Genomic DNA, 24,985 nt, shown 5'->3' with positions numbered 1-24,985 from the left:
GGTATCCGGATCTGCAGGAAATGCTCACAGAAGATCCGTGGCCTCTTCCTCTCAGAGAGGACCTGTTACAACAGGGGCCCTGTCTGTTCCAAGACTTACCGCGGCTGTGTTTGACGGCATGGCTGTTGAACGCCAGATCCTAGCGGAAAAGGGCATTCCGGATGAGGTCATTCCTACTCTGATAAAGGCTAGGAAGGACGTGACAGCAAAACATTATCACCGTATATGGCGGAAGTATGTATCTTGGCGTGAGTCCAGGAATGCTCCTCCGGAAGAATTCCATATGGGCCGTTTCCTTCACTTCCTACAGACTGGAGATAATTTGGGCCTAAAGTTAGGCTCCATTAAGGTTCAGATTTCAGCCCTATCCATTTTCTTTCAGAAGGAATTGGCTTCTCTCCCAGAAGTACAGACTTTTGTGAAGGGAGTGCTGCATATCCAGCCTCCTTTTGTACCTCCAGTGGCACCCTGGGACCTTAACGTGGTGTTGCGGTTCCTTAAGTCTCACTGGTTTGAACCATTTAAAACGGTGGAATTAAAGTATCTCACTTGAAAAGTGGTCATGTTGTTGGCCCCTATCTGATTTTCCATGTGGATAGAGCGGAATTGCGGACTCGTCCTCAATTTTTGGCCAAGGTGGTTTCATCTTTTCATATGAACCAACCTATTGTGGTGCCTGTGGCTACGCGGGACTTGGAGGATTCCGAGTCCTTTGATGTGGTCAGGGCATTGAAAATTTATGTGGCCAGAACGGCTCGGGTTAGGAAAACAGAGGCACTGTTTGTCCTGTATGCAGCCGACAAGGTTGGCGCTCCTGCTTCGAAGCAGACTATTGCTCGCTGGATCTGTAACACCATTCAGCAGGCTCATTCTACGGCTGGATTGCCGTTACCAAATTCTGAAAAGGCCCATTCCACTAGGAAGGTGGGCTCTTCTTGGGCGCTGCCCGAGGTGTCTCGGCATTACAGCTGTGCCGAGCTGCTACTTGGTGGGGTTCAAACACCTTTGCAAAGTTCTACAAGTTTGATACCCTGGCTGATGAGGACCTCCTGTTTGCTCAATCGGTGCTGCAGAGTCATCCGCACTCTCCTGCCCGTTTTGGAGCTTTGGTATAATCCCCATGGTCTTTACGGAGTCCCCAGCATCCTCTAGGACGTAAGAGTAAATAAGATTTTAAACCTACCGGTAAAATCTTTTTCTCCTAGTCCATAGAGGATGCTGGGCGCCCGTCCCAGTGCGGACTACATCTGCAAGACTTGTATATAGTTTTTGCTTACATAAGGGTTATGTTACAGTTTAGATCAGTCTCGGGCTGATGCTGTTTTGTTTCATACTGGTAACTGGTTTGTATATTCCAGGTTATACGGTGTGGATGGTGTGGGCTGGTATGAATCTTGCCCTTAGATTAACAAAAATCCTTTCCTCGTACTGTCCGTCTCCTCTATGCACAGTTTCTCTAACTGAGGTCTGGAGGAGGGGTATAGAGGGAGGAGCCAGTGCACACCCATATCTAAAGTTCTTTTTAGTGCCCATGTCTCCTGCAGAGCCCGTCTATTCCCCATGGTCCTTACGGAGTCCCCAGCATCCTCTACGGACTAGGAGAAAAAGATTTACCGGTAGTTTTAAAATCTTATTTTTTTACTATGCCCCCCCAATCACAAAACATTCCGGCGCCCCTGGTTGCAACACAGTGTGATTAGGACATACGAGGATACTGTGCTGCTTAATTTGATATAGGACACTTGTATATCTGTATGCGACTGAATCTCTGACTCTGTACATTAAATGCTACAATGTAGCAGCTGCAGCTTTTTTCCAATACAAGTTTTGTTTGGCTCCGTATACAGTCTCAGTCACAAGGTTCATATTTCTGCCTTGTTGGTGTGGTTTCAGCAAAAAATTGCCTCTATACATGATGTACACATGTTCATTCAGGGTGTTCTTCGTATTCAGCCCCCCTATAATCCCCGGGTGGCTCCATTGGCCTGTTGTGTTGAATCCCCTTCAAGAGTCTCCATTTGAACCTCTTGAATCAGTGGACCTCAAATGGCTCACGGCCAAGTTCCTATTCTTGCTGGCTATTGCCTCTGCAAGAAGGGTCTTTGGGTGTGTACACACGGTGAGATATTTTCTTTCGATTTTGACTATATAGTCAAAATCGCGAGAAAAGTTAGTGCAGATCGCAAGGTGAAAGTCACCTTGCGATCCCGATTCGATCCCGATGTGCGATCCCGCCAGGTCGGCATCGCAAGAAAAGATAGATTGTGCAGGCAAGTCAATCCTTGCTAGATCGGTGTACTATCTAGTTCACCTCACATGTCAATGACATCTCACATAAGCTAAAATCTCACATAAGCCAAAATCGTAAGCACACATAGTTTATATTTCTGCAGCAGGTTACATTGGTTTCCACGGGGAAAACATTGGGGTGTAGAGTGGATCTTGATCCAGAGGCACCAACAGGCAAAGCTTCAGCTGTCCAAGGATGCACAGGGGCCTCCTCTATAACCCCGTCTCCAGGCACAGTGAGCTCAGTTTTTGAGTTGGTGCCTGCAGCAGCAGGTCACTGAACAGGAGGGCTGCACTGAGCAGCCCTTAAAACTTTTAATGTGAGAGAAATCTGAACTTTTCTGCAAGGGATGGCAGCACTGTAAGTCAGGGTGACATTCGGTGCTGCAGCTCCATCACCTTCCAAGCGGTGCTGAACACTCTTACTGGCCTGATTCCCAGGTACCTGCGGCAGAGACGCCCCGACTTAGGCACGGTCACAGACTGCTCTCCTGTATCGCATGGCTGCTGCAGGGAGGAGGCAAGAGGGTCTCCTAGGCGGGACCGGGCATTAAATCGCAATCCGTCCATGGTCTAGAGAGACAGATCGTGGTACTGGTGTGGACACTGTCACTGGGCAGGGACCCCACTAGAACACCAGAGCATCGGAGCAAGTCAGGTGTATTAGCACCAGTTTGGTAAGGCTCCACAGTACCTGTGGTGGAAGACCAGCATAGGGGAGTCGGCACTTGACTTGTAGCCCCTCCCCCGGCCCAGGGCACCAACTCCTTGCAGATTTCTCGCCCTGGAGTTGCCTCACTCTCCCTCACTCCCTCACAGAGACTCTGGGCACCATCTTACAAGCATAGCAGCAGCAGGTCTCCAGGATTACAGGGCAAGGTGTCCCACGTAAAGGCCGCCTGTGTACAGCGCTGTGAGTTTACATACACTTGAGTATTCTACATGTCTTAGAGACTGTATTAGTAGAGACATTGTGTTCATTGCAGAGTATATTGTACAAGTATTCTGCTATACCCTCCGGTCTGAGACCACGCTGATATGTATAAGTCCAGTGCAGCATTACTGTGGTATAATTTCTGCATTGCATGTGCCTGTATCTGCTGTGTGGTTTCACTTTCAGTGTTTCCCAGATATAACTGTCACTATATTCTGTAACCTGGGCTAGGTGCATTTAGGTCAAACAATATAGTTGTGCACAGAGTTTATCAATATACCTATTTAAGATATTACTCCTGTGTTACAGTCACATTATACCCTGTCTTATTCCACAGGTTATTGTATTTGTCTGGCTATAAATCATACTGTGTAAGTCCAATTGTTTTCATTGTGCAAATGTCTAACAAAAAGGGCAGCAAATCTGCAGAAGCTCCTGCAACATGCAGAGCGTGCTCCACGGATTTATCAGAGGGGGAATTATTGCATGAGGGTCTCTGCACTGCTTGTCATGCACCTCCCATTCAGTTCGCAGCCCCTGCACTCTGTCAGGAGCCACCATGGGCAGCATTCACTACCCTGCTGGGTACGCTGGTGGAGCACCTTACGCCACCTATTTGGCCACCTGTACCATTACCTCACACAAATTGTCCCTATGGTTAATCCACCTTGGGCGGAAAATTTGTCTAACCAACTGCAACAACTAAACCAGTCTCTGGTTAGACAGCAATCAACCTTGGGTTACTCCCGTGTCCATGGTACCTTCTAAGCGGGATGCTTCCTCCTCACAGTGTACAAACCTCACTGATGTTTCATCTGAAGAGGAGGGGGAGCATACGGTGCTGTCTGACACTGAATCATGTGTTACTGATGAGGAATCTCCTTTATAAATTTATGTCCCTGCCCTGGTGGTTGCTCTTAAGTATGTAATCCAAATCACAGATGAGGAGGATTTCACTACAGTGGCAAAGAAAACTGATAAGTTTAAACAGCAGAAGTTGGTTAAAACTGTATTACCCCATTCTGATAATTTAGTGGACATCAGACGGGAACCCTGGTCTACTCCTGGGAAGATATTCACTATTCCCCAATGGGCTTTGGCTCGCTACCCACTCCCTGCAGAGTTGTGTAACAAATGGGAGACTCCGCCGCTGGTGGATTCTTATGTCATCCGCCTAGTGGTGTCATCCACTCTCTATGTCACCAATGTCACCTCACTGAAGGAACCGACAGATAAGCGCATTGAGGGATGCCTGAAATCTGTATACTCCCTTACAGGGGCTGTTCATATTCCCACTATAGCTGCCTCTTGGGCTGAAAAAGGTATTGAGGCGTGGGTTCAGGCGTTAGAGGAAGAGCTGCCCGAGGATATCTCTGAAAATGCCATGCAATACCTATTTCATATTACCGCCACTTCCTATTACATTCAAGAAGCGTCCTCTGAGGCGGGTGTGTTGGTTGCCAAGGCGTCAGCTACGTCTGTCCTGCCATGCCACATACTGTGGTTGAGGTCGTGGAAAGTGGACCCGTTAAAAGCGCAGGCTCTACAAATGGTTGTAAGTTCCCTCCTGAGTACTGGAGTGGTTGTGCCGGTTCCTCAGCCCCAGAGAGGCAGAGGTTCTTACTCGACCCTGTTTCTGGTCCCAAAACACAATGGGTCCTACCGGCCCATACTCCAAGTCCAAGTTTCGTATGAAAATGCTGCGCTCAATAGTGCTTGCTATGGAACCCGCAGACTATATGGTATCCCTGGGTATACATGATGCATATATGCATATTCCTATTGCCATCTCGCCTCAGCAGTTCCTGCGGTTTGCTATTGGTGAACTTCACTGCAAATTCCAGGCTCTGCCATTTGGACTGGCTACGGCTCCTCAGATCTTTACCAAGGTCATGGCCAATATGATGAACTGCCTCCATCGCCAGGGAATCAGAATCCTTCTGTACTTGGATGACCTAATGATTCTGTCAGGTTCACACAAAGTCCTCCTCAGTCATCTACAACCGACAGTGACTTTCCTGCAAGCCACGGGTGGCTAATAAATTGGAAAAAGTCCTCGCTGGTGCCAGCTCAGAGCATGGTGCACCTAGGGGCACTCTTTGACACACACAGTCAGAGATTGTTCCTGTCTTCCGACAGGGTCCTGAAACTGCAGGACAGGATAAGGCACTTTGTCCGTCGCCCCAGAGTGTCGATATACTCGGTGATGCAAGTCCTTGGCCTGATGGTCATCATTCGACATGGTAGAGTACGCTCAATTTCATTCCCGCCCTCTACAATGATTGATCCTTTCCAAGTGGGATGGCCTACCTCATTGGATCAGATCTCAAATGGTCTTCTTGACTCCAGAGGTTCGTCTGTCATTGACCTGGTGGCTCCAGGACCAGCAATTGAACAGGGTCCGTCCCTTCTGGATCCCCTTTGGGGCTGGGGTGTAGTGTTGGAGCAATACTTGTTTCAGGGTCGTTGGACCAGGTAAGAATTTCTCCTCCCAATCAATATTCTGGAGCTGAGAGCATTGTTCAACGCACTGTCTCTTGTCCAGCCTCTGATACAGAACAAGCGTGTTCAGGTACAGTCAGATGACACCACCACGGTGGCGTACATAAACCAGCAAGGTGACACTCGAAGCAGCATGGCAATGTTGGAAGTGTCCAAAATCCTATGTTGGGTGGAACGCCGTCTGCCAGCCATATCGGCAGTGTTCATACCAGGCATCTAAAACTGGGAAGCGGACTTCCTCAGCCACCAACACATTCACTCCAAAGAGTGGGGTCTTCATCCAAAAGTCTTCCAACTCGTAGGGGACAGATGGGGTCTCCCAGATGTAGACCTCATGGCACAATCACAAGGTTCCAGTCTTCGGATCACAAGCCAGGGATCCTCAGGCAGTGTTTGTGGATGCATTGGCAGTTACATGGAGCTTTCAGCTGCCTTACATATTCCCTCTGCTGTCTCTCCTGCCCAGGGTACTTCGGAAGTTTACAAGAAGGAGGAATGCTGATTCTGGTCGTTCCAGTGTGGCCCAGATGGCACTGGATCTCAGACCTACAGGGTCTCTCATCAGTGCATCCCGTTCTACTTTCTCAATGTCAAGACCTACTACGTCAGGGCTCTTGCCTCTACCCAGACCTGGCCAGACTGGCTTTGATGGCATGGCTCTTTAAGCATCACTCCCTTGGTCAAAAGGGTTCTCTGAGGCTTTTATTCAGACTATGCTGAAGGCCCATAAAACCGGCCTCTGCCCGGATACAATACAGAGTGTAGCATTCTTATTTCACCTGGTGTGCTGATAAGAATTATGACACCCACAGATTCAGAATGTCCAGAATTCTGGCTTTTCTGTAAAGAGGCCTGGTCTTAGGTCTTCGCCTGGCCTCCCTCAAGGTTCATATTTCTGCCTTGTTGGTGTGGTTTCAGCAATAAATTTCCTCTATACATGATGTACACACGTTCATTCAGGGTGTTCTACGTATTCAGCCCCCCTATAATCCCCGGGTGGCTCCATTGGCCTGTTGTGTTGAATCCCCTTCAAGAGTCTCCATTTGAACCTCTTGAATCAGTGGACCTCAAATGGCTCACGGCCAAGTTCCTATTCTTGCTGGGTATTGCCTCTGCAAGAAGGGTCTTTGGGTGTGTACACACGGTGAGATATTTTCTTTCGATTTTGACTATATAGTCAAAATCGCGAGAAAAGTTAGTGCAGATCGCAAGGTGAAAGTCGCCTTGCGATCCCGATTCGATCCCGATGTGCGATCCAGCCAGGTCGGCATCGCAAGAAAAGATAGATTGTGCAGGCAAGTCAATCCTTGCTAGATCGGTGTGCTATTTAGTTCATCTCACATGTCAATGACATCTCACATAAGCCAAAATCTCACATAAGCCAAAATCGTAAGCACACATAGTCCATATCTCAAGAAAAGTTAGTCAAAATCTGTGCTATCTGGGCTCCGTGGAGTTCAAGGGAAATCACAAGTAAAAATCGGGCATAGCAAGGATCTCACCGTGTGTACACACCCTTAGACTTTAGGGCCCTACACACTGGCAGGTAACATGCACTATATGAACGTTCTCGTTCATTAATGAACGAGAACTCATTCATATTGTGCAGTGTGTAGGCACCAACGATTAACAATGCGCATCCCCATGCTCATTAATTGTTGGTGCCTTGTCGCTTATACATGCAGGTCAATATGGACGAGATTGTCCATATTAGCATGCATTGCTATGGAGCCGGGTTACGGGGGGAGTGAAGAAATTTCACTCACCCCTTCATTTCCCTCCTGCCACCGGGTCGCCCGTTGGCTGTATCCACCGTCAGACAGCTCGGCGGCGGATCTGCCAGTGTGTATGGCCCATTAGGTGCTTTGTCCTGTCATCGTCCCTTTCTGAGTTTTCACTGTGACAAGGCGGATCTCCTGTGGCGGTGTCATCATTTCACATTAACCAAGAGATTGTGGGCCAGGCCTTTAGCTCTTCGGAATTGTCGGCTAAAGAACGTTCTTTAGACGTGGTTAGGGCTTTATGTGTCTATGTGGACAAAACTGCATCTATTAGATGGTCTGATGCCCTCTTTGTCCTGTTTTGTTTCTGCAAACGTAGCTGGCCTGCGAACAAGCAAACTTTTGCCAGATGGGTTAGAATGGTAATTGCACATGCGTATGCGCAGGCTGGACTCCCAGCGCCTGCTGCGATTAAGGCCCATTCTACTTGGTCTGTTGGATCTTCTTGGGCGGCCCGCCATGGTGCATCCCCAGAACAATTGTGCAAGGTGGCTACATGGTCCTCTGTGAACAGGTTTCTTAGGTTATATGCCTTTGATACCTTTGCCTCCCAGGATGCTTCCTTTGGACGCCGGATGCTCATAACCGCTAAGGCGCGTCCCCTCCCTTGAGGAACAGCTTTAGGACATCCCTGATATTTTCCCTGTGGAAACCAATGTAACCTGCTGCAGAAAAGGAGAGTTGTGGTACACTTACCATTGTTAACTTTCTTTCTGCTAGGTAAATTGGGTTTCACAGGGCGCCCACCCTGATACACCTAGCTTCTTTGAGTTTGTATGGCATTAGCCACTGGTACCTTCTCTTGTTGTGAGATTGCGTTCTTATGTGATTAACATCTGCCTTGTCTCTTGCCTGTTTCCTGCATTGGACTGGTTAACAAAACTGAGCTCACATTGCCTGGAGGCGGGGGTTATAGAAGAGGCCCCTGTGCATGATGGGACAACTGAAGCTTTGCCTGTTGGTGCATCTGGATCAAGATCCACTCTACACCCTGATATTTTCACTGTGGAACCCAATGTACCTCACAGAAAGAGAGTTAACAATGGTAAGTCTATCATAACTCTCCTTTTATCTATAGGTGGACAATCCTGGTGAATGGTTTGAAATAGATTTTGGGAACGAAAGGAAGGTGACCGGCTTAATGATACAGGGTGCACGTTCATCATTTACTTCCATGTACATTACTCACTTCTCTCTGAGTTTCAGCAATGATGGCTACAACTGGAAATTTGTTCAGGGAACAAATAGTCACCGACAGGTATGTTATAGGCTATGGCATTGCGAACTGAGGGCCTAATTCAGATCTGATTGCAGCAGCAAATTTGTTAGCTATTGGGCAAAACCCTGTGCACTGCAGGGGTGGCAGATATAACATGTGCAAAGTTAGATTTGGGTGTGGTGTGTTCAAACTGAAATCTAAATTGCAGTGTAAAAATAAAGCAGCCAGTATTTACCCTGCACAGAAACAATATAACCCACACAAATCTAACTCTCACTGCAAATGTTATATTTGCCCCACCTGCAGTGCACATGGTTTTGCCCATTAGCTAACAAATTTGCTGCTGCAATCAGGTCTGAATTACCTCCTGAGTTATTCTACATACATATATTGAATTTGAAAGTGCTAACATTTTGTGAAAAGAAAAAGTATTAGAAAGTTATATTAATTGACAATGTATTAACTTATTACATGGATACATAGGCCCTCATTCCGAGTTGTTCGCTCGCTAGCTGCTTTTAGCAGCCGTGCAAACGCTAAGCCACCGCCTTCTGGGAGTGTATCTTAGCTTAGGAGAAGTGCAAACGAAAGGATCGCAGCGCTGCTACAAAACATGATTGTGCAGTTTCTGAGCAGCTCGAGACCTACTCCTAGCTTGCGATCACTGCAGACTATTTAGTTCCTGTTTTGACGTCACGAACACGCCCTGCGTTCGCCCAGCCACGCCTACGTTTCCCCAGCCACTCCTGTTTACCCATTGTGACTGCATCCAGGAAAAATGCGGCCGCAGTGTGATTGACATCGGTGGCTGTCGGAGTGGCGTTGGGGGGGTTGGGGCATTCCGAAGAGGGGCAGTACATTTTCAGGGCAGATGCGTGATGTCACACACAGCCGCTCAAATTAAAAATATATCAGATGACCGCCTGTGATTTCAACACAGCAGCTGGAGTCATCACCAGAACACCCAATCCCTTGTATGAACCAAAATCTAAACAGTTGGGGATGACCCAGCTTTGGATAGTTCTCAGTTTCCAATTGGTAATATCAAACTAAAGGATTCATGTAAACATCCAAAGTATAGGAATGATTCCCTGTACCTATGCTCAGACCAGGGGGTAAATTTACTAAGATGGAAGTTCTATTTAAGATGGGATGTTGCCCATAGCAACCAATCAGATTCTAATTCTCATTTATCTAGCACCTTCTAGAAGATAATACCTAGAATCTGATTGGTTGCTATGGGCAACATCTCATCTTAAATAGAACTCCCATCTTCGTAAATTTACCCCCAGGTGTACTCAAGCCTTGAAAGGAAGCTTTATCCTCTGCTCTCGGATCTGGGGTACCAGAGTTTTTCGTTCTTCTTAAATTCACAGCTCCTCAAAAGCAAATAAGACAAAGATGGCTCCTCATAGTGTTTAAAAGTATAATAATAAAAAACAGCACAAGATGGTAAGAATTACTGCGTACCGCAGGTGACCTTTTGAGAAAGGTACACTTTTAAGCATCAGGGTGTAAGATGGAATAACCCGGGTATACAGCCTCTCCCTTCCAGTGCGTTGCCTCAAAGGTACTCAAGGGTAGCAGCAGGCTGTCTTCTCCCACCAACGCGTTTCGGACAGAGTCCTTTATCAAGGTCACACATTTTTTCCCTGTATTTTTTTAACCAAGGCTGGCTCAAAGAGCATGGGGCTAGTTATGCTTGGGGGGGTGGGCCCACGCATTGTTTTTCAAATTTTTTACTATTTAATTAATTTTACACATAGAATCATTGCACACATTACACTGATCTGTGCAGGCTTCTGCAAACAGGTTGTACAGGTGCACGTGTTTTTGCAAAGTGTATTTTGGAACCATTATTTTGCTCCATATTTATAAAAATGTTTCTTAGTGAATTTCCATGTTGTATGCTTTTCTATTGAAAGTTCTTACAAGTTGTTTTGATGGTCTATTGCTTTCTAGTTGCAGATTCGGACATGTTTTGCAGTTCAAATCATGATTTTAACTGTAGTGTTTGCCTTTAGTAAATCTCTGAGTTTGAAATAAAGGCCAAATACATCCAAGAATGCAAACTTGGGAAAACACAAATGTTAGTAAATTTACCCGTTATATGGGCTGGAAGCAGAGGAAGCAATACCATGTTCTTTTATTTCTAAGGTACTGTATATAACACTGGGGGTCATTCCGAGTTGATCGATATGTGCTAGTGGGGAATGACACAATATATCTTATGGGTACAATGATGATGCGTAAACCATGAACTGGGTTGTGTATATTTATTTGATATTAAAATAGGGTGGACCCTCTTCAGGTGTGTCCTGCAGACTACCCTTTCTGGGTGTACCCTCCTGGATGGTACACTTGTGTTAAGGCCCTTATGATCAATATGTCCAATTACCACTATCAGGTGTGTCTTGCAGGTAAAGGTGACCCACAAACAGGGTACACCCGACATTAACCCCTGCAGGGGTCCTTCTGAGAAGGTATACCATTAGGAGGGTATACACATAAAGGGTGGTCTGCAAGACACACCTGATAGTGGTAATTGGACATATTGATCATAAGGGCCTTAACACAAGTGTACCATCCAGGAGGGTACACCCAGAAATGGTAGTCTGCAGGACACACCTGAAGAGGGTCCACCCTATTTTAATATCAAATAAATATACACAACCCAGTTCATGGTTTACGCATCTTCATTGTACCCATAAGATATATTGTGTCATTCCCCACTAGCACATATCAATCCCCCATTCCCCCCTTATTTTTCCTTCCCCCCTCCCGCTACCCTAAGAGCGTGCTGACCTACCTTTCCAAATTACCTGCAACAGGAGGTAGGACACCTCCAGGTTAAGCAGCACTCATCCCCTACCTTTCCCAGTGAGCGCAATCTCTCTCCATCCTCTATTCCGAGTTGATCGCTCGCTGCTGATTTTCGCAGCGCAGCGATCAGGTAAAAAAAATGCCAAAACTGAGCATGCGTATGGCCGCAGTGCGCACGCGTGACGTACTTTCACAAAAAACTATGCAGTTTTACACAAGGTCTAGTGACTCTTTTTCGTCGCTCTGTTGATCGTTGAGTGATTGACAGGAAGTGGGTGTTTCTGGGTGGTAACTGACCGTTTTCCGGGAGTGTGCTAAAAAAATGCAGGCATGTCAGATGAAAAAGCAGGCATGCCTGGGGAAACGGGGGAGTGGCTGGCCGAACGCAGGGCGTGTTTGTGACGTCAAAGCAAGAACTAAACAGACTGAAGTGATCGCAAGGAAGGAGTAGGTCTGCAGCCACTCTGAAACTGCTTGAAAAAATGTCAGCACTATTCTGCTAACCTTTCGTTCTTCTGCTAAGCTTAGATACACTCCCAGAGGGCGGCGGCTTAGCGTTTGCACTGCTGCTAAAAGCAGCTAGCGAGCGATCAACTCGGAATGAGAGCCACTGTCTTTTAATGAACACAATTGATTAACAAAGTATACTATAGTTTTATTCATACATTACCAGTGGTGCAAGTACAAAACAAATCTTAGTAGTACTGGGTGTGTGCCAAATAATGGGTGTGGCCACATCGCACACTGGGCGTGGCAAATGGAAATGTGAGGGTGATACACATATTGGGGGCCAGATACATATGTGTCCCCAATAGTGCAGTGCCAGACACACATGGCCCCTATAGTGCCAGATAAACATATGCTTCCAGTAGTGCAATGCCAGATACACATATGCCTCCACAGTGCCAAATATGCTCCCACAGTGCCAGATACACACATGCACCCGCAGTGCCAGATATGCCCCTACAGTGCCAATACAAATATGCCCCCACAGTGCCAGATACACATACGCCCCACAGTGCCAGATACACATAAGCCCCCACAGTGCCAGATACACATATGCCCCCACAGTGCCAGATATACATATGCCCCCACAGTGCCAGATTCCAATATGCCCCCACAGTGCCAGATACACATATGTTCCCACAGTGCCAGATACACATATGCCCACAGAGTACCAGATACACATATGCCCCCTCAGTACCAGATACACATATGCCCCCACAGTGCCAGGTATGCCCCCACAGTGCTAGATACAAATATGCCCCCAGAGTGACAGATACACATGCCCCCACAGTGCCAGATATGCCCCCACAATGCCAGATACATATATGCCCCCACAGAGCCAGATACACATATGCCCCACAGTGCCAGATATGCCTCCACAGTGCCATATACATATATGACCCCATGTATATCCGGTATCAAATTTGCTCCCACAGTGCCAGATGCACATATGCCACCACATTGACGTATACACATATGCCCCACAGTGCCAGATACAAATATACCCCCACAATGCCAGATATGCCCCCACAGTGCCAGATACACATATTGCACCCACAGTGACAGATATGTCCCCACAGTGCCAGATACACATGTGCCCCCACAGTGACAGATTCCAATATGCCCTCACAGTGCCAGATACACATGTGCCTTCACAGTGTCAGATATGCTCCCACAGTGCCAGATACACATATTCCCCACAGTGCATCATACAAGTATGCCCCAACAGTTCCAGATATGCACCCACAGTGCCAGATATAAATATGCCCCCAAAGTGACATATACACATATGCCCCTACAGTGCCAGATTCCAATATGCCCCCACAGTGCCAGATTCCAATATGCCCCCACAGAGCCAGATTCCAATATGCCCCCACAGAGCCAGATACACATATGCCTTCACAGTGCCAGATATGCTCCCACAGTGCCAGATACACATATGCCCCCACAGTGCAAGCTATGCCCCCAAAGTGCTAAATACAAAGATGCCCCCACAGTGCATGCTATGCCCCCAAAGTGCTAAATACAAAGATGCCCCCACAGTGCATGCTATGCTCCAAAGTGCTAAATACAAAGATATCCCCACAGTGTAAGATACACATGCTCCCACAGTGCCAGATATGCCCCAACAGTGCCAGACACACACATGCCCCTACAGTGCCAGATACACATATTCCGCACAGTGCCAGATACACATATTACCCACAGTGCCAGATACATATATTTCCCACAGTGCCAGATATAAATATGACCCCACAGTGCCAGATACGCACATGTCCCCACAGTGCCAGATATGCCCCCATAATGCCAGATACTAGTCTCCTGAAACCTCCAACTTTAAAAATTTTTTAGAAACAAATGCCAGTTTGAACAAAGAACAATGGAAGGTATTATTGATTTTCAAAGATCTGGGTTAATGAAGACGGAAAGCAACAGGCTTGACTTTCTGGATGATTTGAAATGCCCTGATGTACCCAATTTCTGAGATGTCTGGTGGAGCTTGATGTTCCAGGCAGATAACCACACAATGTATCCTACTTTGAAGAGCAAGGTTTCTGAAATCTGTCAGCAAATCTCTAAAACCGGGCTGCAGCATCCTCCAAGGCTTGATGCACTTCCATCCGAATCTTTCTGAGGTGGGACAAGGGTGGAAAAGAAGAACTAGACTGTTGTGATGGAGTGAAAGTATTAAACTTAGGATGAAAACCTGAAACACAAAAGACAGGAGACATGGAAGTTGAAGAATGTTCAGAATTATTAAACACAAATTCTGCAAAGGGTAGGTGGTCAACCCAATCATCCTGACATTTAGAGATGTAACACCATAGATACTGTTCCAAAGATTGATTAACCCGCTCTGTCTGACCATAGGATTGTGGATGATACCCTGACAAAAGACTGATATTGATCCCCAATTCCACACAAAGACCTCCAGAAACGGGCCACAAATTGATAGCCTCTATCCGAGACAAGGTCTTGCTGTAATCTGTGAATATGAAAGATGTGTTGAATGAACAAAGAAGCAAGATCCTTAGCACTAGGCAGTTTAGACAGGGTAATGAAATGAGCCATGTTACTGAAATAGTCAACTATAACCCAGATGACCGAACATTTGTAAGATTTTGGTAGATCCACAATAAAATCCATAGATAAATGGGTCCATGGCTTGGAGGGTACAGACAACGGAAGCAACTGTCCAGATTGAAGAACTCGAGGAGACTTGTTTTTGGCACAGACATGACACGCCCTAACAAACTCCTGAACTTCAGCTTTGATCGTTGGCCACCATACAGATCGAGAGAGAAGGTGTAAAGTCTTAGTAACCCCTGGATGTCCTGAGGTCTTGTTGAAATGGAACTCGGATAACACAGCAGACCTGAGTTTCTCTGGAATGAACAGTCCTGAAGGGGTCTCAGATGGGGCCTGTGTCTGTGCTGACTGGACTTGTGAGGCAAGATTCATGGTGAGACTGGCAAGAATGCATCCTGGGGAAAGAATAGGCTCCAGAATCTTATAGACTTCATGGCTAGACAAAAAAAAACTCCGGGATAAACCGTCAGCTTTGACATTTTTGGAGCCGGGCTTAAAGGTAATTACAAAATTGAACCTAGCGAAGAACAATGGCCATCTGGCTTGACGAGAGTTCAATCTTTTAGCAGATTCCAGATAAACTACTTTTTTGCGGTCGGTGAATACGGTTACCATATGCCTTGCTCCCTCTAGCCAGTGCCTCCATTCCTCCAGAGCACATTTGACTGCTAAGAGCTCTCGATTTCCTACGTCATAGTTGACTTCAGCAGGGGAAAATCTCAGAGAGAAAAAGGCACAGGGGTGGAGTTTATGACTGACTGGATCCTCTTGTGAAAGAATAGCTCCAACCCCCACTTAGGAGGCAGATCTGGATTGGGATGCTGGAGAACAGGAGCAGAGATGAATGCTCTTTTAAGGTCTTCAAGTGCCTTAACCACCTGTGGTGACTAATGAGCAGGATCCGTACCTTTCTTGGTTAAACTTACAATTGGGAATACTATTAAAGAGAATAAATCGATAAATCTTCTGTAATAATTTGCATATCCGAGGAAATGTGGAGTAGCTTTTAGATTAGAGGGATGAACCCATTCCATAATTGCCTAAAGTTTCTTAGGATCCATAGAAAAAAAATGTGAAGGTGATGATGTACCCTAGGGAGGCCACCTTCTCTACCTCAAATTCACAGTTCTCCAGTTTTGCATAAAGATGATTTTCCCTGAGCTTGGTGAGTACTGCTTTAACATGAGCTCTGTGTTCTTTGAGTGAGGCAGAGTAGATCAATATATCATCTAAATAGACGACCACAAATCTTCCTAAGAATTCCCGAAGAACGTCATTTATGAGATCCTGGTAGACGGCAGGGGCGTTGGAGAGTCCAAAAGGCATTACTAAGTACTCGTAGTGTCCTGAGTGGCTAATAAATGCGGTTTTCCATTTGTCCCACTGCCGGATCCGAATAAGATTGTATGCTCCTCGCAAATCATTCTTGGAGAAGACTGTAGCATTTCTGAGCTAAGCCCATAAGATGGAGATCAGAGGCAATGGGTATGAATTTTTGATTGTTATTTTATTCAGTCCCCTGTAATTTATGCATGGCTGTACTGAGCCGCCCTTTTTTCCAACAAACAAAAACCCGGCTCCCACCGGTGACTTAGAAGGCCTGATAAAGCCTTTTTCTAAACTCTCCCGGGTGTACAGTATTCCTCCATAGCTTTCATCTTGGGCAAAGACAGAGCATAAAGGCGGCCTTTAGGTAGTCTAGCTCCAGGTATAAGATTGATTGCACAATCATAAGGATGGTGAGGAGGCAAAGATTCAGCTTGCTGTTTGGAGAAGACATCCATGAAAGACATATTGGGTTGGCAACCCTTCAGGAACTGAAAGTGGCGAATGAACCGACATGGTCAAACATTTGGCAGCACATTCCATGCCCCAAGAAACAAGATCCCCAGTACTCCAGTTGAACACTGGGTTATGAGTCTTTTGGGCAAACCCAGAACAATTGGAGTGAGTGGACAATGTACTAGGAAAAAAGGCAATTCTTCACAATGAAACATTCCGACAAAAAACTGGAGGGCTGGAGTCTGGGTGCTCACCCGACCATTTTGAAGAGGACTGCCATCTAAACCAAAGATGGAAATTGGTGGACAAAGAATCTCCATAGAAATTCCTTAGGCAAGAGCAAATTCCAAGTTAATAAAATTTATGGCAGCACCAGTATCTACAAAAGCAGTTACTTCAATTGGACCAGAAGGGGTAGTTATCGTAATAGGTAACAATAAATCATTATTCGGGGGGGGTGGAACAGAGACCCGAGAAAACTCCCTGAATTTCTCGGGTCTACTTGTTTTGCATCTTCTGCGGACAAGTGTTCGCCCGAGGCCCCTTGGTCCCGCAATAAAGATATAATCCCAGACTGCGACATCTATCCTTCTCTTGAGGTGTCAAGCTGAAAGCCCCAATTTATATGGGTTCCTTAGTATTCCCCGCAACCTAGGCACCGTCCAATGAGATGAAGGTGTGGGAACCTCTTTCTCCATCCTCCGTTCCCAGATCCACCTATCTATTTTGATGGCTAACTCCATAAGTGCATCCAAAGTGGCCGGGGAAGGATATTGAATGACAAAATCCTTAATTTGCTTGGTTAGTCCCAACTGGAACTAACTCCGAGGGGCCAGGTCATTCCAACCACAATCCCATCTGAAAAATTCACCCATCGGCGAAATTCGGTACAATATACCTCGGCAGAATTTCTCCCTTAAGGGAACGAAGATGAGCCTCCACGGAAGCTGCCTGATCTGAGTCACCTGGAAAAGAAGGGTTTTTGATCCTGCACCGACCTAGATTCAAAGTACGTTATTAACGGAAATTCCTATTTGTCCGTATGGCGGTGCGCCCAGAGTAAAAAAAAAACAGTTATATATGCACAAGGAGAGAAAGTATGACTCTTGTTTGGGCGCACTCTTATCTCAATATCAGTTAGTGACACAGGTCCTTTCACAGATTTATGAGTATTTTTAGCTGGGGCTGGTAACCCAAATGCATTCAAAGGTACAGACTTGTACTACTATGGCATGCAATCTAACATAATAGGACATTACAAAACCCCCATTTGAACGTCAAACAGGTGAGTACCCACAAGGGATATATTGGTAATCAGCCTCGCTGGAAATACCAGCAAAATTGGTTGCATGAATTTTGTCAAAGATACAGAAAAATGCATTCAAAGGTACAGAATTGTACTGCTATGGTATGCAATCTAATATAATAGGGCATTGCATATCCCCCATTCGAACGTCAAGCAGGTGAGTACCCACAAGGTATATATCTGTGAAAGGACCTGTGTCACTAACTTTGACTGGGACACTGAGTCAGGCTGATTACATGTGAGTGTACTCTCTTCTTTTTTTGTGTGGGTACATTGTGATACAACCCTGATATTCAATACCCCAGTGTTTCAGATTTCATGCCTTAGCAGAATAATTCTGTATCTATTAATGATTTTGTGCCACCAGCTTTAGCAAGAAACATCTGGCACTTGTGATAATGATTCGGGTCACCAATATTGCTGGGGTTCTCAATTAGGCTCATCATATAGGAGTGTACTCTCTTATTGACAGGTGGCGTCTCACTAATAATCTGCCTAAGGCAAATCTCAAACTGTGTGTATCATACGTGTAACTCTCGACCACTACCATAAGTGATACTTAAATATACTAGAGATTAATTTAAATGCAATCTAAGTGTTGTACTCACCATCGTCACTACCCTGCAGATATTTTCTTACTCTGCGCCCCCTTGTTTTTCTAACCGGGCTTCCTACTGTGAACTCTCATCCACGATTCTGGGGAGCGTGCCCCCTTAGGGGACACGCTTCTTCAGTCTAACGTGGACAGCAGATTCACACTTATCTAAACAGCTGCTATCCCCCCTCTCCACCCAGTCCCATCCATAATTATTTCTGAGGAGGACTCCATCCTTCCGTTTCGGTGCACTCTCATTGGTGCTATAGGGTCAAACCTTCCTACGACCATACCCCTGCGTTCACGCCCAATCTCGTCCGATCTTGGAAGCTAAACGGAGGTGGGCTTGGTCAGTACCTAGATGGGCGACTTCTAGGGAATACCCATTGAAGTAGGAGGACTTTCTTCCCTATAGACACAACACCAACAGCAGTATCACCACTTACACTCATTCCTACTATTATTTGAACCTCTATTCGTCACGACCTCTCTATGATATTGGCCGACAAATAGAACTGTTTATCCATGTGTGGGTTTTCCCACCCATATATCTAACCCAACCAGGGCTCATTAATACAAACACAGTTTGTACTGATCTTTGGCAGACGGAAGTAGCATAATATGTGGCTATCTTCCAATATGCGGTTATCCAGGCATAATTAAGATCTAAACATTCCACAAATTTGAAGTAGACACCTTCCACTTGATTTATTCACAATTATTTATGTTGTATATGTCTCGATGAATTTCTATGTATCCCAGAGAGCAGGAATAAAGACTATTTCACTTATGTTGGGTACATCACCCAGCAACTAATATTTGATATTGAGATAAGAGTGCGCCCAAACAAGAGTCATACTTTCTCTCCTTGTGCATATGATCTGAGTCACCATAAAGTATTCCCAGGGCTTTAAAGAAGGAGTCCATGGAACGCAGACTGGGGTGATCTGCTGAAAGGCCAAAGGCCCAAGATTGTTGATCACCTTGCAACAGGGAAATTATGATTCCTACTCGCTGGGTCTCAGAACCTGAAGAGTAAGGTCTGAGCTTGAAATACAGCTTACAACTTTCCCAGAAGTTCACAAACTGTTTACGGTCCCCAGAAAACCTATCTGGGAGGTTTAGTTTAGGTTCCATCGGAGCAGGTGACGAGATAGTCTGGGTCCTACGACTTTTCTCCACACAAAGGGTAAGGTCCTGAAGCTTCTGGGTCAAATCCTGGATCTTGCCCGCCAGAATCTGGGCTGGATCTTGCATTAGATCCATCCAAAAACTATTCACCCACGGAGCTACAGTTTGTTTTGGCTGGTGATACTATAATGTGGACTACGGTGTTCTAAGGGCTACCAGGTGGTCCTTGGTGATGCTCACGCAATTACCTTTGCCCAGCAGTCTTTTAGCCTCCTGCAATGCTAGGCTTCACCTTTAGCATCTGCCTTTCCAGGGTGAATTAGGTCCACCCTGTACTCAGATACCCCCAGGTCTTATGTAAGGACAAGGTGACTATTGGAGGCTGGGCAAGAGTAAATGCAGTACGGTGAAATGTTCACTGAACACAACCTTAATAACACTGTTTAATGCATAGACAAAGATTATAAACGAATGCATATGAGTGCAACAATGCACAGGTTGGAATAATAATTAACACAAATTGTATGAAAATGCAACAATGCACAGGGTGGTATAGAACACAGACTGTATGTAAATGCAACAATGCACAGGGTGATTTTAGCAACCAAACCGTATATAAATTCAACAATGCCCAAGTTGATATAAGCAACCAAAACATACATAAATGCAACAATGCACAAGGTGGTAACAATAATGAAATAAGTGCGAAAGGCAAGAACCTGTGTGAAAGTTCTACACAAAACCTGAATTCTAGGTAAGCTGGATCCAACCAGGGAAACGATCTAGACAGGGTATATGAATCTCAGGAGTTCACAGGGCTGACAGGGTCTCACATGTAGCAGGAACTATCACCAGCAGATTGCAAGTGACCAGGAAGGGAATTTATATGTGGCTGCTCCAATCAGCCCCAGGATTTCAGAGAGGTAAAAATTAAAGTAAAGGATGTGCAGGTGGACAGCTAGACACACAGAGGCAATCTACTAATTATGCAGCTTATGTTCAGCTGAGGCTGAACACAGGGATAAATGCAGGAATCTAGCTGATGGAGTGAAGTAATGCAGATGCGCCGCTAGCAGCTTGTAACACAAATATGTCAGGTTTATGCCAGGAGTAACAAACAATATTAGTACAGGTTGAGTATCCCATATCAAAAATGCTTGGGACCAGAAGTATTTTGGATATGGGATTTTTCCGTATTTTGGAATAATTGCATACCATAATGAGATATCATGGAGATGGGACCCAAGTCTAAGCACAGAATGTATTTATGTTTCATATACACCTTATACACACAGCCTGAAGGTAATTCTAGCCAATATGTTTAATAACTTTGTGTATTAAACAAAGTGTGTGTACATTCACACAATTCATTTATGTTTCATATACACCTTATACACACAGCCTGAAGGTCATTTAATACAATATTTTGAATAACTTTGTGTATTAAACAATGTTTGAGTACATTGAGCCATCAGAAAACAAAGGTTTCAATTTCTCACTCTCAAAGAATTCCGTATTTCGGAATATTCTGTATTTCGGAATATTTGGATATGGGATACTCAACCTGTAGTAAATGCTAAAGCCACATTACAAAATTTATGTACAATGTAACGCTGTAATTAAATGTCTGTACAGAGTTATTAATAAATTCAAATGTCACATATACTATATAATTAAATACAGAAACAAAATAAACATACAGTTTTAATTATAATTCTGTAATAATAATAATAATAATAATAATAATAAATATTGTTATTATTTTTAATATAGTGCTTTTTCTCCAATAGGACTAAAGGCGCTTAACGGATATAGAGCCTGATTTACTATCATTTGCAAATGTGACAACTCATGCATTGATCGATTGATCAGCAGACTGTGCATGCGCTGCATTTGCATGTGCGAAAAGGCGAATTGTGATCGCAGCCTCAATGTAATGTGATCGCAATTTGACAGGAAGTGACCATTCGTGGATGGTAACAGTAGGATTTTAATTACCTACCGGTAAATCCTTTTCTCATAGTCCGTAGAGGATGCTGTGGTCCATATTAGTACCATGGGGTATAGACGGGTCCACCAGGAGCCATTGGCACTTTAACAGTTTAGTAGTGTGGGCTTGCTCCTCCCACTATGCCCCTCCTCCAGACCTCAGTTTAGAAAATGTGCCCAGGAGAATGGTCGCACTCTAGTGGAGCTCTACTGAGTTTCACTGAAAGACTTTGTTAGGTTTTTTATTTTCAGGGAGGCTGCTGGCAACAGTCTCCCTGCTTCGTGGGACTTAGGGGGAAGAAGTAGGAATCAACTTCCTAAAGAGTTTCATGGCTCTGCTTCTTGCTGACAGAACACCATTAGCTCCTGAAGGGTACTGAACACTAGCTGCGGCTATGTGCTCACTCCCACAGCACGCCGTCACCCCCCTAACAGAGCCAGAAGTCAGAAGACGCATGAGTATTAGAACCGGAGATCTGCAAGAGGGACCTCCGGTCATCGTGACGGCTCAAGGTACCGCGCAGCGAGCGGGAATGCTGCGCGGACATGCTACACATACACAGCGCACAGCAGGGTGCAGGGCGCGGGGGGGCGTGCCCTGGGCAGCATGAAAGCCTACTCTAACTGGCAATAAGTAGCATATTGGGCCGTGGCACAAGCCTACACCTCCGCCAGTATAAATATTTCAGTGAAAAAGTCTGAGGGGAAACGCGCCATTACAGGGGGCGGGGCTTCCTCCTCAGTCAGCCAGCACACTGCTCATCGCTATTTTCTCCAAGCAAGCTGCAGGGGAAGAAAATTATGGCCCTCCTCCACTTCTGAACCAAGTATCAGAGGGCATATAAGGGGGGGGCACAGTGTAAATTGGTGCTGTATTGTAAAGTTGACATTATAAAAGCACTACAGGTCTCTGTGGACATATGATATTACACAGGGATTTTATCACTAGTGCTGAGTTGTGAACTGGCAAATCTTCTCTGTGTACCTCTGACAGATTTTACTGTGGGTCTGTCCCCTATAAGTCCCAGTGTGTCTGTGGTGTGGTTGTGCACATGTGTGACATGTCCGAGGCAGGGAGCTCTTCCCCTGAGGGAGCCATTTTAGGGACACATTGTTGTAATGTGGTGGCGCTGCCGGCACACCACGAGCCTGAATGGGTGAAAGAATTACATGATAGTGTGAATCATATCAGTAAGAGATTGGATAAGCCTGAGTCTCATGCAGAAACCTGTAGAAAATCCGTGGAAGATTTGATTTTTTAATAGTTTTGCCTTTTCATCCACAGGGGACACCTCTGGGTCACATAAAAGGTCATTTGTACAAGTAGTACAAACTGATACCGACACGGACTCTGATTCCTGTGTCGACACTAGTGATTCCAGGGGAATAGATCCAAAATTAGCGAAAAACATTCAGTACATGATTGTTGCTATAAAGGAGGTCTTACAAGTTACGGAGCACCCTCCTTTACCTCAGGAGAAGGCTTACTTTTATAAAGAAAAGAATATTAACGTAACTTTTCCTCCATCTCATGAGCTGAACACTCTCTTTGAGGGAGTGCGGGTAAACCCTGAAAAGAAATTTCAGATTCCAAAAAGAATTCAGGTAGCTTATCCTTTCCCGGCAGAGGACAGGAAAAGGTGGGAGTCACCCCCCGTTTTAGACAGTGCCCTGTCACGATTAACAAAAAAGGTGATTCTCCCTGCGCCTGGGACGGCATCCCTAAAGGAGCCGGTAGACCGCAAGTTAGAGACTACGTTAAAATCTATTTATGTGGCCAATGGGACACTACTCAGGCCTACCATTGCCTGTGCGTGCGTGAGTAGTGCTATTGAAAAGTGGTCAGAAAACTTGTCATCAGACATTGACACAATAGATAGAGACGAGATTCTCCTAACGTTAGGTCATATCAAAGACGCTGCTGCGTATATGCTAGAAGCCATGCAAGATATTGGGCTCTTGGGATCAAAAGCCGTTACCATGGCTGTTTCAGCAAGAAGGGCATTGTGGATTCGCCAATGGAATGCTGACGCAGATTCCAAAAGGAATATGGAGGCTCTCCCGTATAAAGGTGAGGCCTTGTTTGGAGATGGGCTGGATGCTTTAGTTTCTGCGGCTACCGCAGGTAAGTCGACATTCTTGCCTCATGCTCCTGTGCCAGCAAAAAAGACACATCACTCTCAGATGCAGTCCTTTCAGCTCAATAAATATAAAAAGGGAAAAGGTTCTCCTTTCTTTGCGGGTAGAGGAAGGGAAAAAGGAAAAAAGTCTGTAGCGTCTCCAGGATCACAGGAGCAGAAATCAAGCCCTGCTTCTGCAAAATCTTCAGCATCTTGCAGGAGTCCGCCCAGGTGGGGGCACGTCTGAAACTTTTCAGTCAGTTCTGGGTTCAATCTGGCCTGGACCCGTGGATCTTACAAATTGTGGCTCACGGGTTCAAACTGGAGTTTCAAGACGTTCCCCCATGCTGATTTTTCAAATCGGCCTTATTAGCTTCTCTTCCAGACAGGGAAGTAGTAGAAGCAGCAATACACAAATTATGTCAGGATCAAGTCATTGTCCTGGTTCCCTTGTCATAACAAGGGAAAGGGTTTTATTCAAGCCTCTTTGTAGTTCCGAAGCCGGACGGCTCGGTCAGTCCGATTCTAAACCTGCAAAATCTGAATCTCTACCTGCAAAGGTTCAAATTCAAGATGGAATCTCTGAGGGCAGTGATTTCCAGTCTGGAGGAAAGGGATTTCATGGTGTCAGTGGACATAAAGGATGCCTACTTACATGTTTCCATTTATCCTCCACATCAAGCTTATCTGAGATTCGCGATGCAGGAGTGTCATTACCAATTTCAGATGTTGCTGTTAGGACTCTCCTTGGCACCGAGGGTGTTCATCAAGGTGATGGCGGAGATGATGGTCCTCCTTCGACAGAAAGGAGTCAATATAATTCCTTACCTGGATGATCTCCTGATAAAAGCGAGGTCCAGGGAAAAGTTGGTGCAGAACATTGCACTCTCCCTGACAGTACTTCAACAACACGGTTGGATTATAAATTTTCCAAAGTCACAGTTGGAACTGACGACAAGATTGTCCTTTCTGGGGATGATACTGGACACAGAAGTTCAGAGGGTATTTATTCCAGTAGAAAAGGCTCAGGAAATCCAGAGAATGGTCAAACAAATTCTGAAACCAACGAAAGTGTCAATTCATCAATGCATTTGGTTATTGGGAAAGATGGTAGCGGCCTATGAGGCCATACAGTTTGGACGATTACATGCCAGAGTATTCCAGTGGGACCTGTTGGACAAGTGGTCCGGATCCCACCTACACATGCACCGGAAGATAATCCTGTCATCCAAATCCAGAATTTCGTTCCTGTGGTGGCTACACAGTTCTCACCTACTTGAGGGACGCAGGTTCGGGATTCAGGACTGGGTCCTAGTAACCACGGATGCAAGTCTCCGGGGCTGGAGTGCAGTCACACAGGGGGATAGCTTCCAAGGAAAATGGTCAAGTCAGGAAACCTGTCTTCACATAAACGTTCT

The 24,985-nt window shown here is 45.5% G+C and overlaps 1 protein-coding gene and 1 pseudogene across 2 annotated transcripts in view; both read left to right on the top strand.

Annotated features, from left to right (window-relative positions):
* LOC135054997 (coagulation factor VIII-like) overlaps positions 1-24,985 on the top strand; it is a 638,500-nt gene that overhangs the window by 572,997 nt on the left and 40,518 nt on the right. The window contains exon 25 of one of the 2 annotated variants that reach the window (XM_063958534.1): positions 8,585-8,764. The exons of the other annotated variant lie outside the window; for it this stretch is intronic. Within the exon in view, the coding sequence (XP_063814604.1) occupies positions 8,585-8,764 (180 nt within the window). The remainder of the gene's footprint in view (positions 1-8,584; positions 8,765-24,985) is intronic. 2 annotated transcript variants of the gene reach the window in all.
* LOC134898304 (5S ribosomal RNA) lies at positions 18,607-18,725 on the top strand (annotated as a pseudogene).

This window comes from Pseudophryne corroboree, chromosome 3 (genome assembly GCF_028390025.1).
Source record: "Pseudophryne corroboree isolate aPseCor3 chromosome 3, aPseCor3.hap2, whole genome shotgun sequence".
NCBI lineage: Eukaryota > Metazoa > Chordata > Amphibia > Anura > Myobatrachidae > Pseudophryne > Pseudophryne corroboree.
The sequence above is the reverse complement of the archived record's forward strand: the minus strand, read 5'-3'. Positions and strand labels throughout refer to the sequence as shown.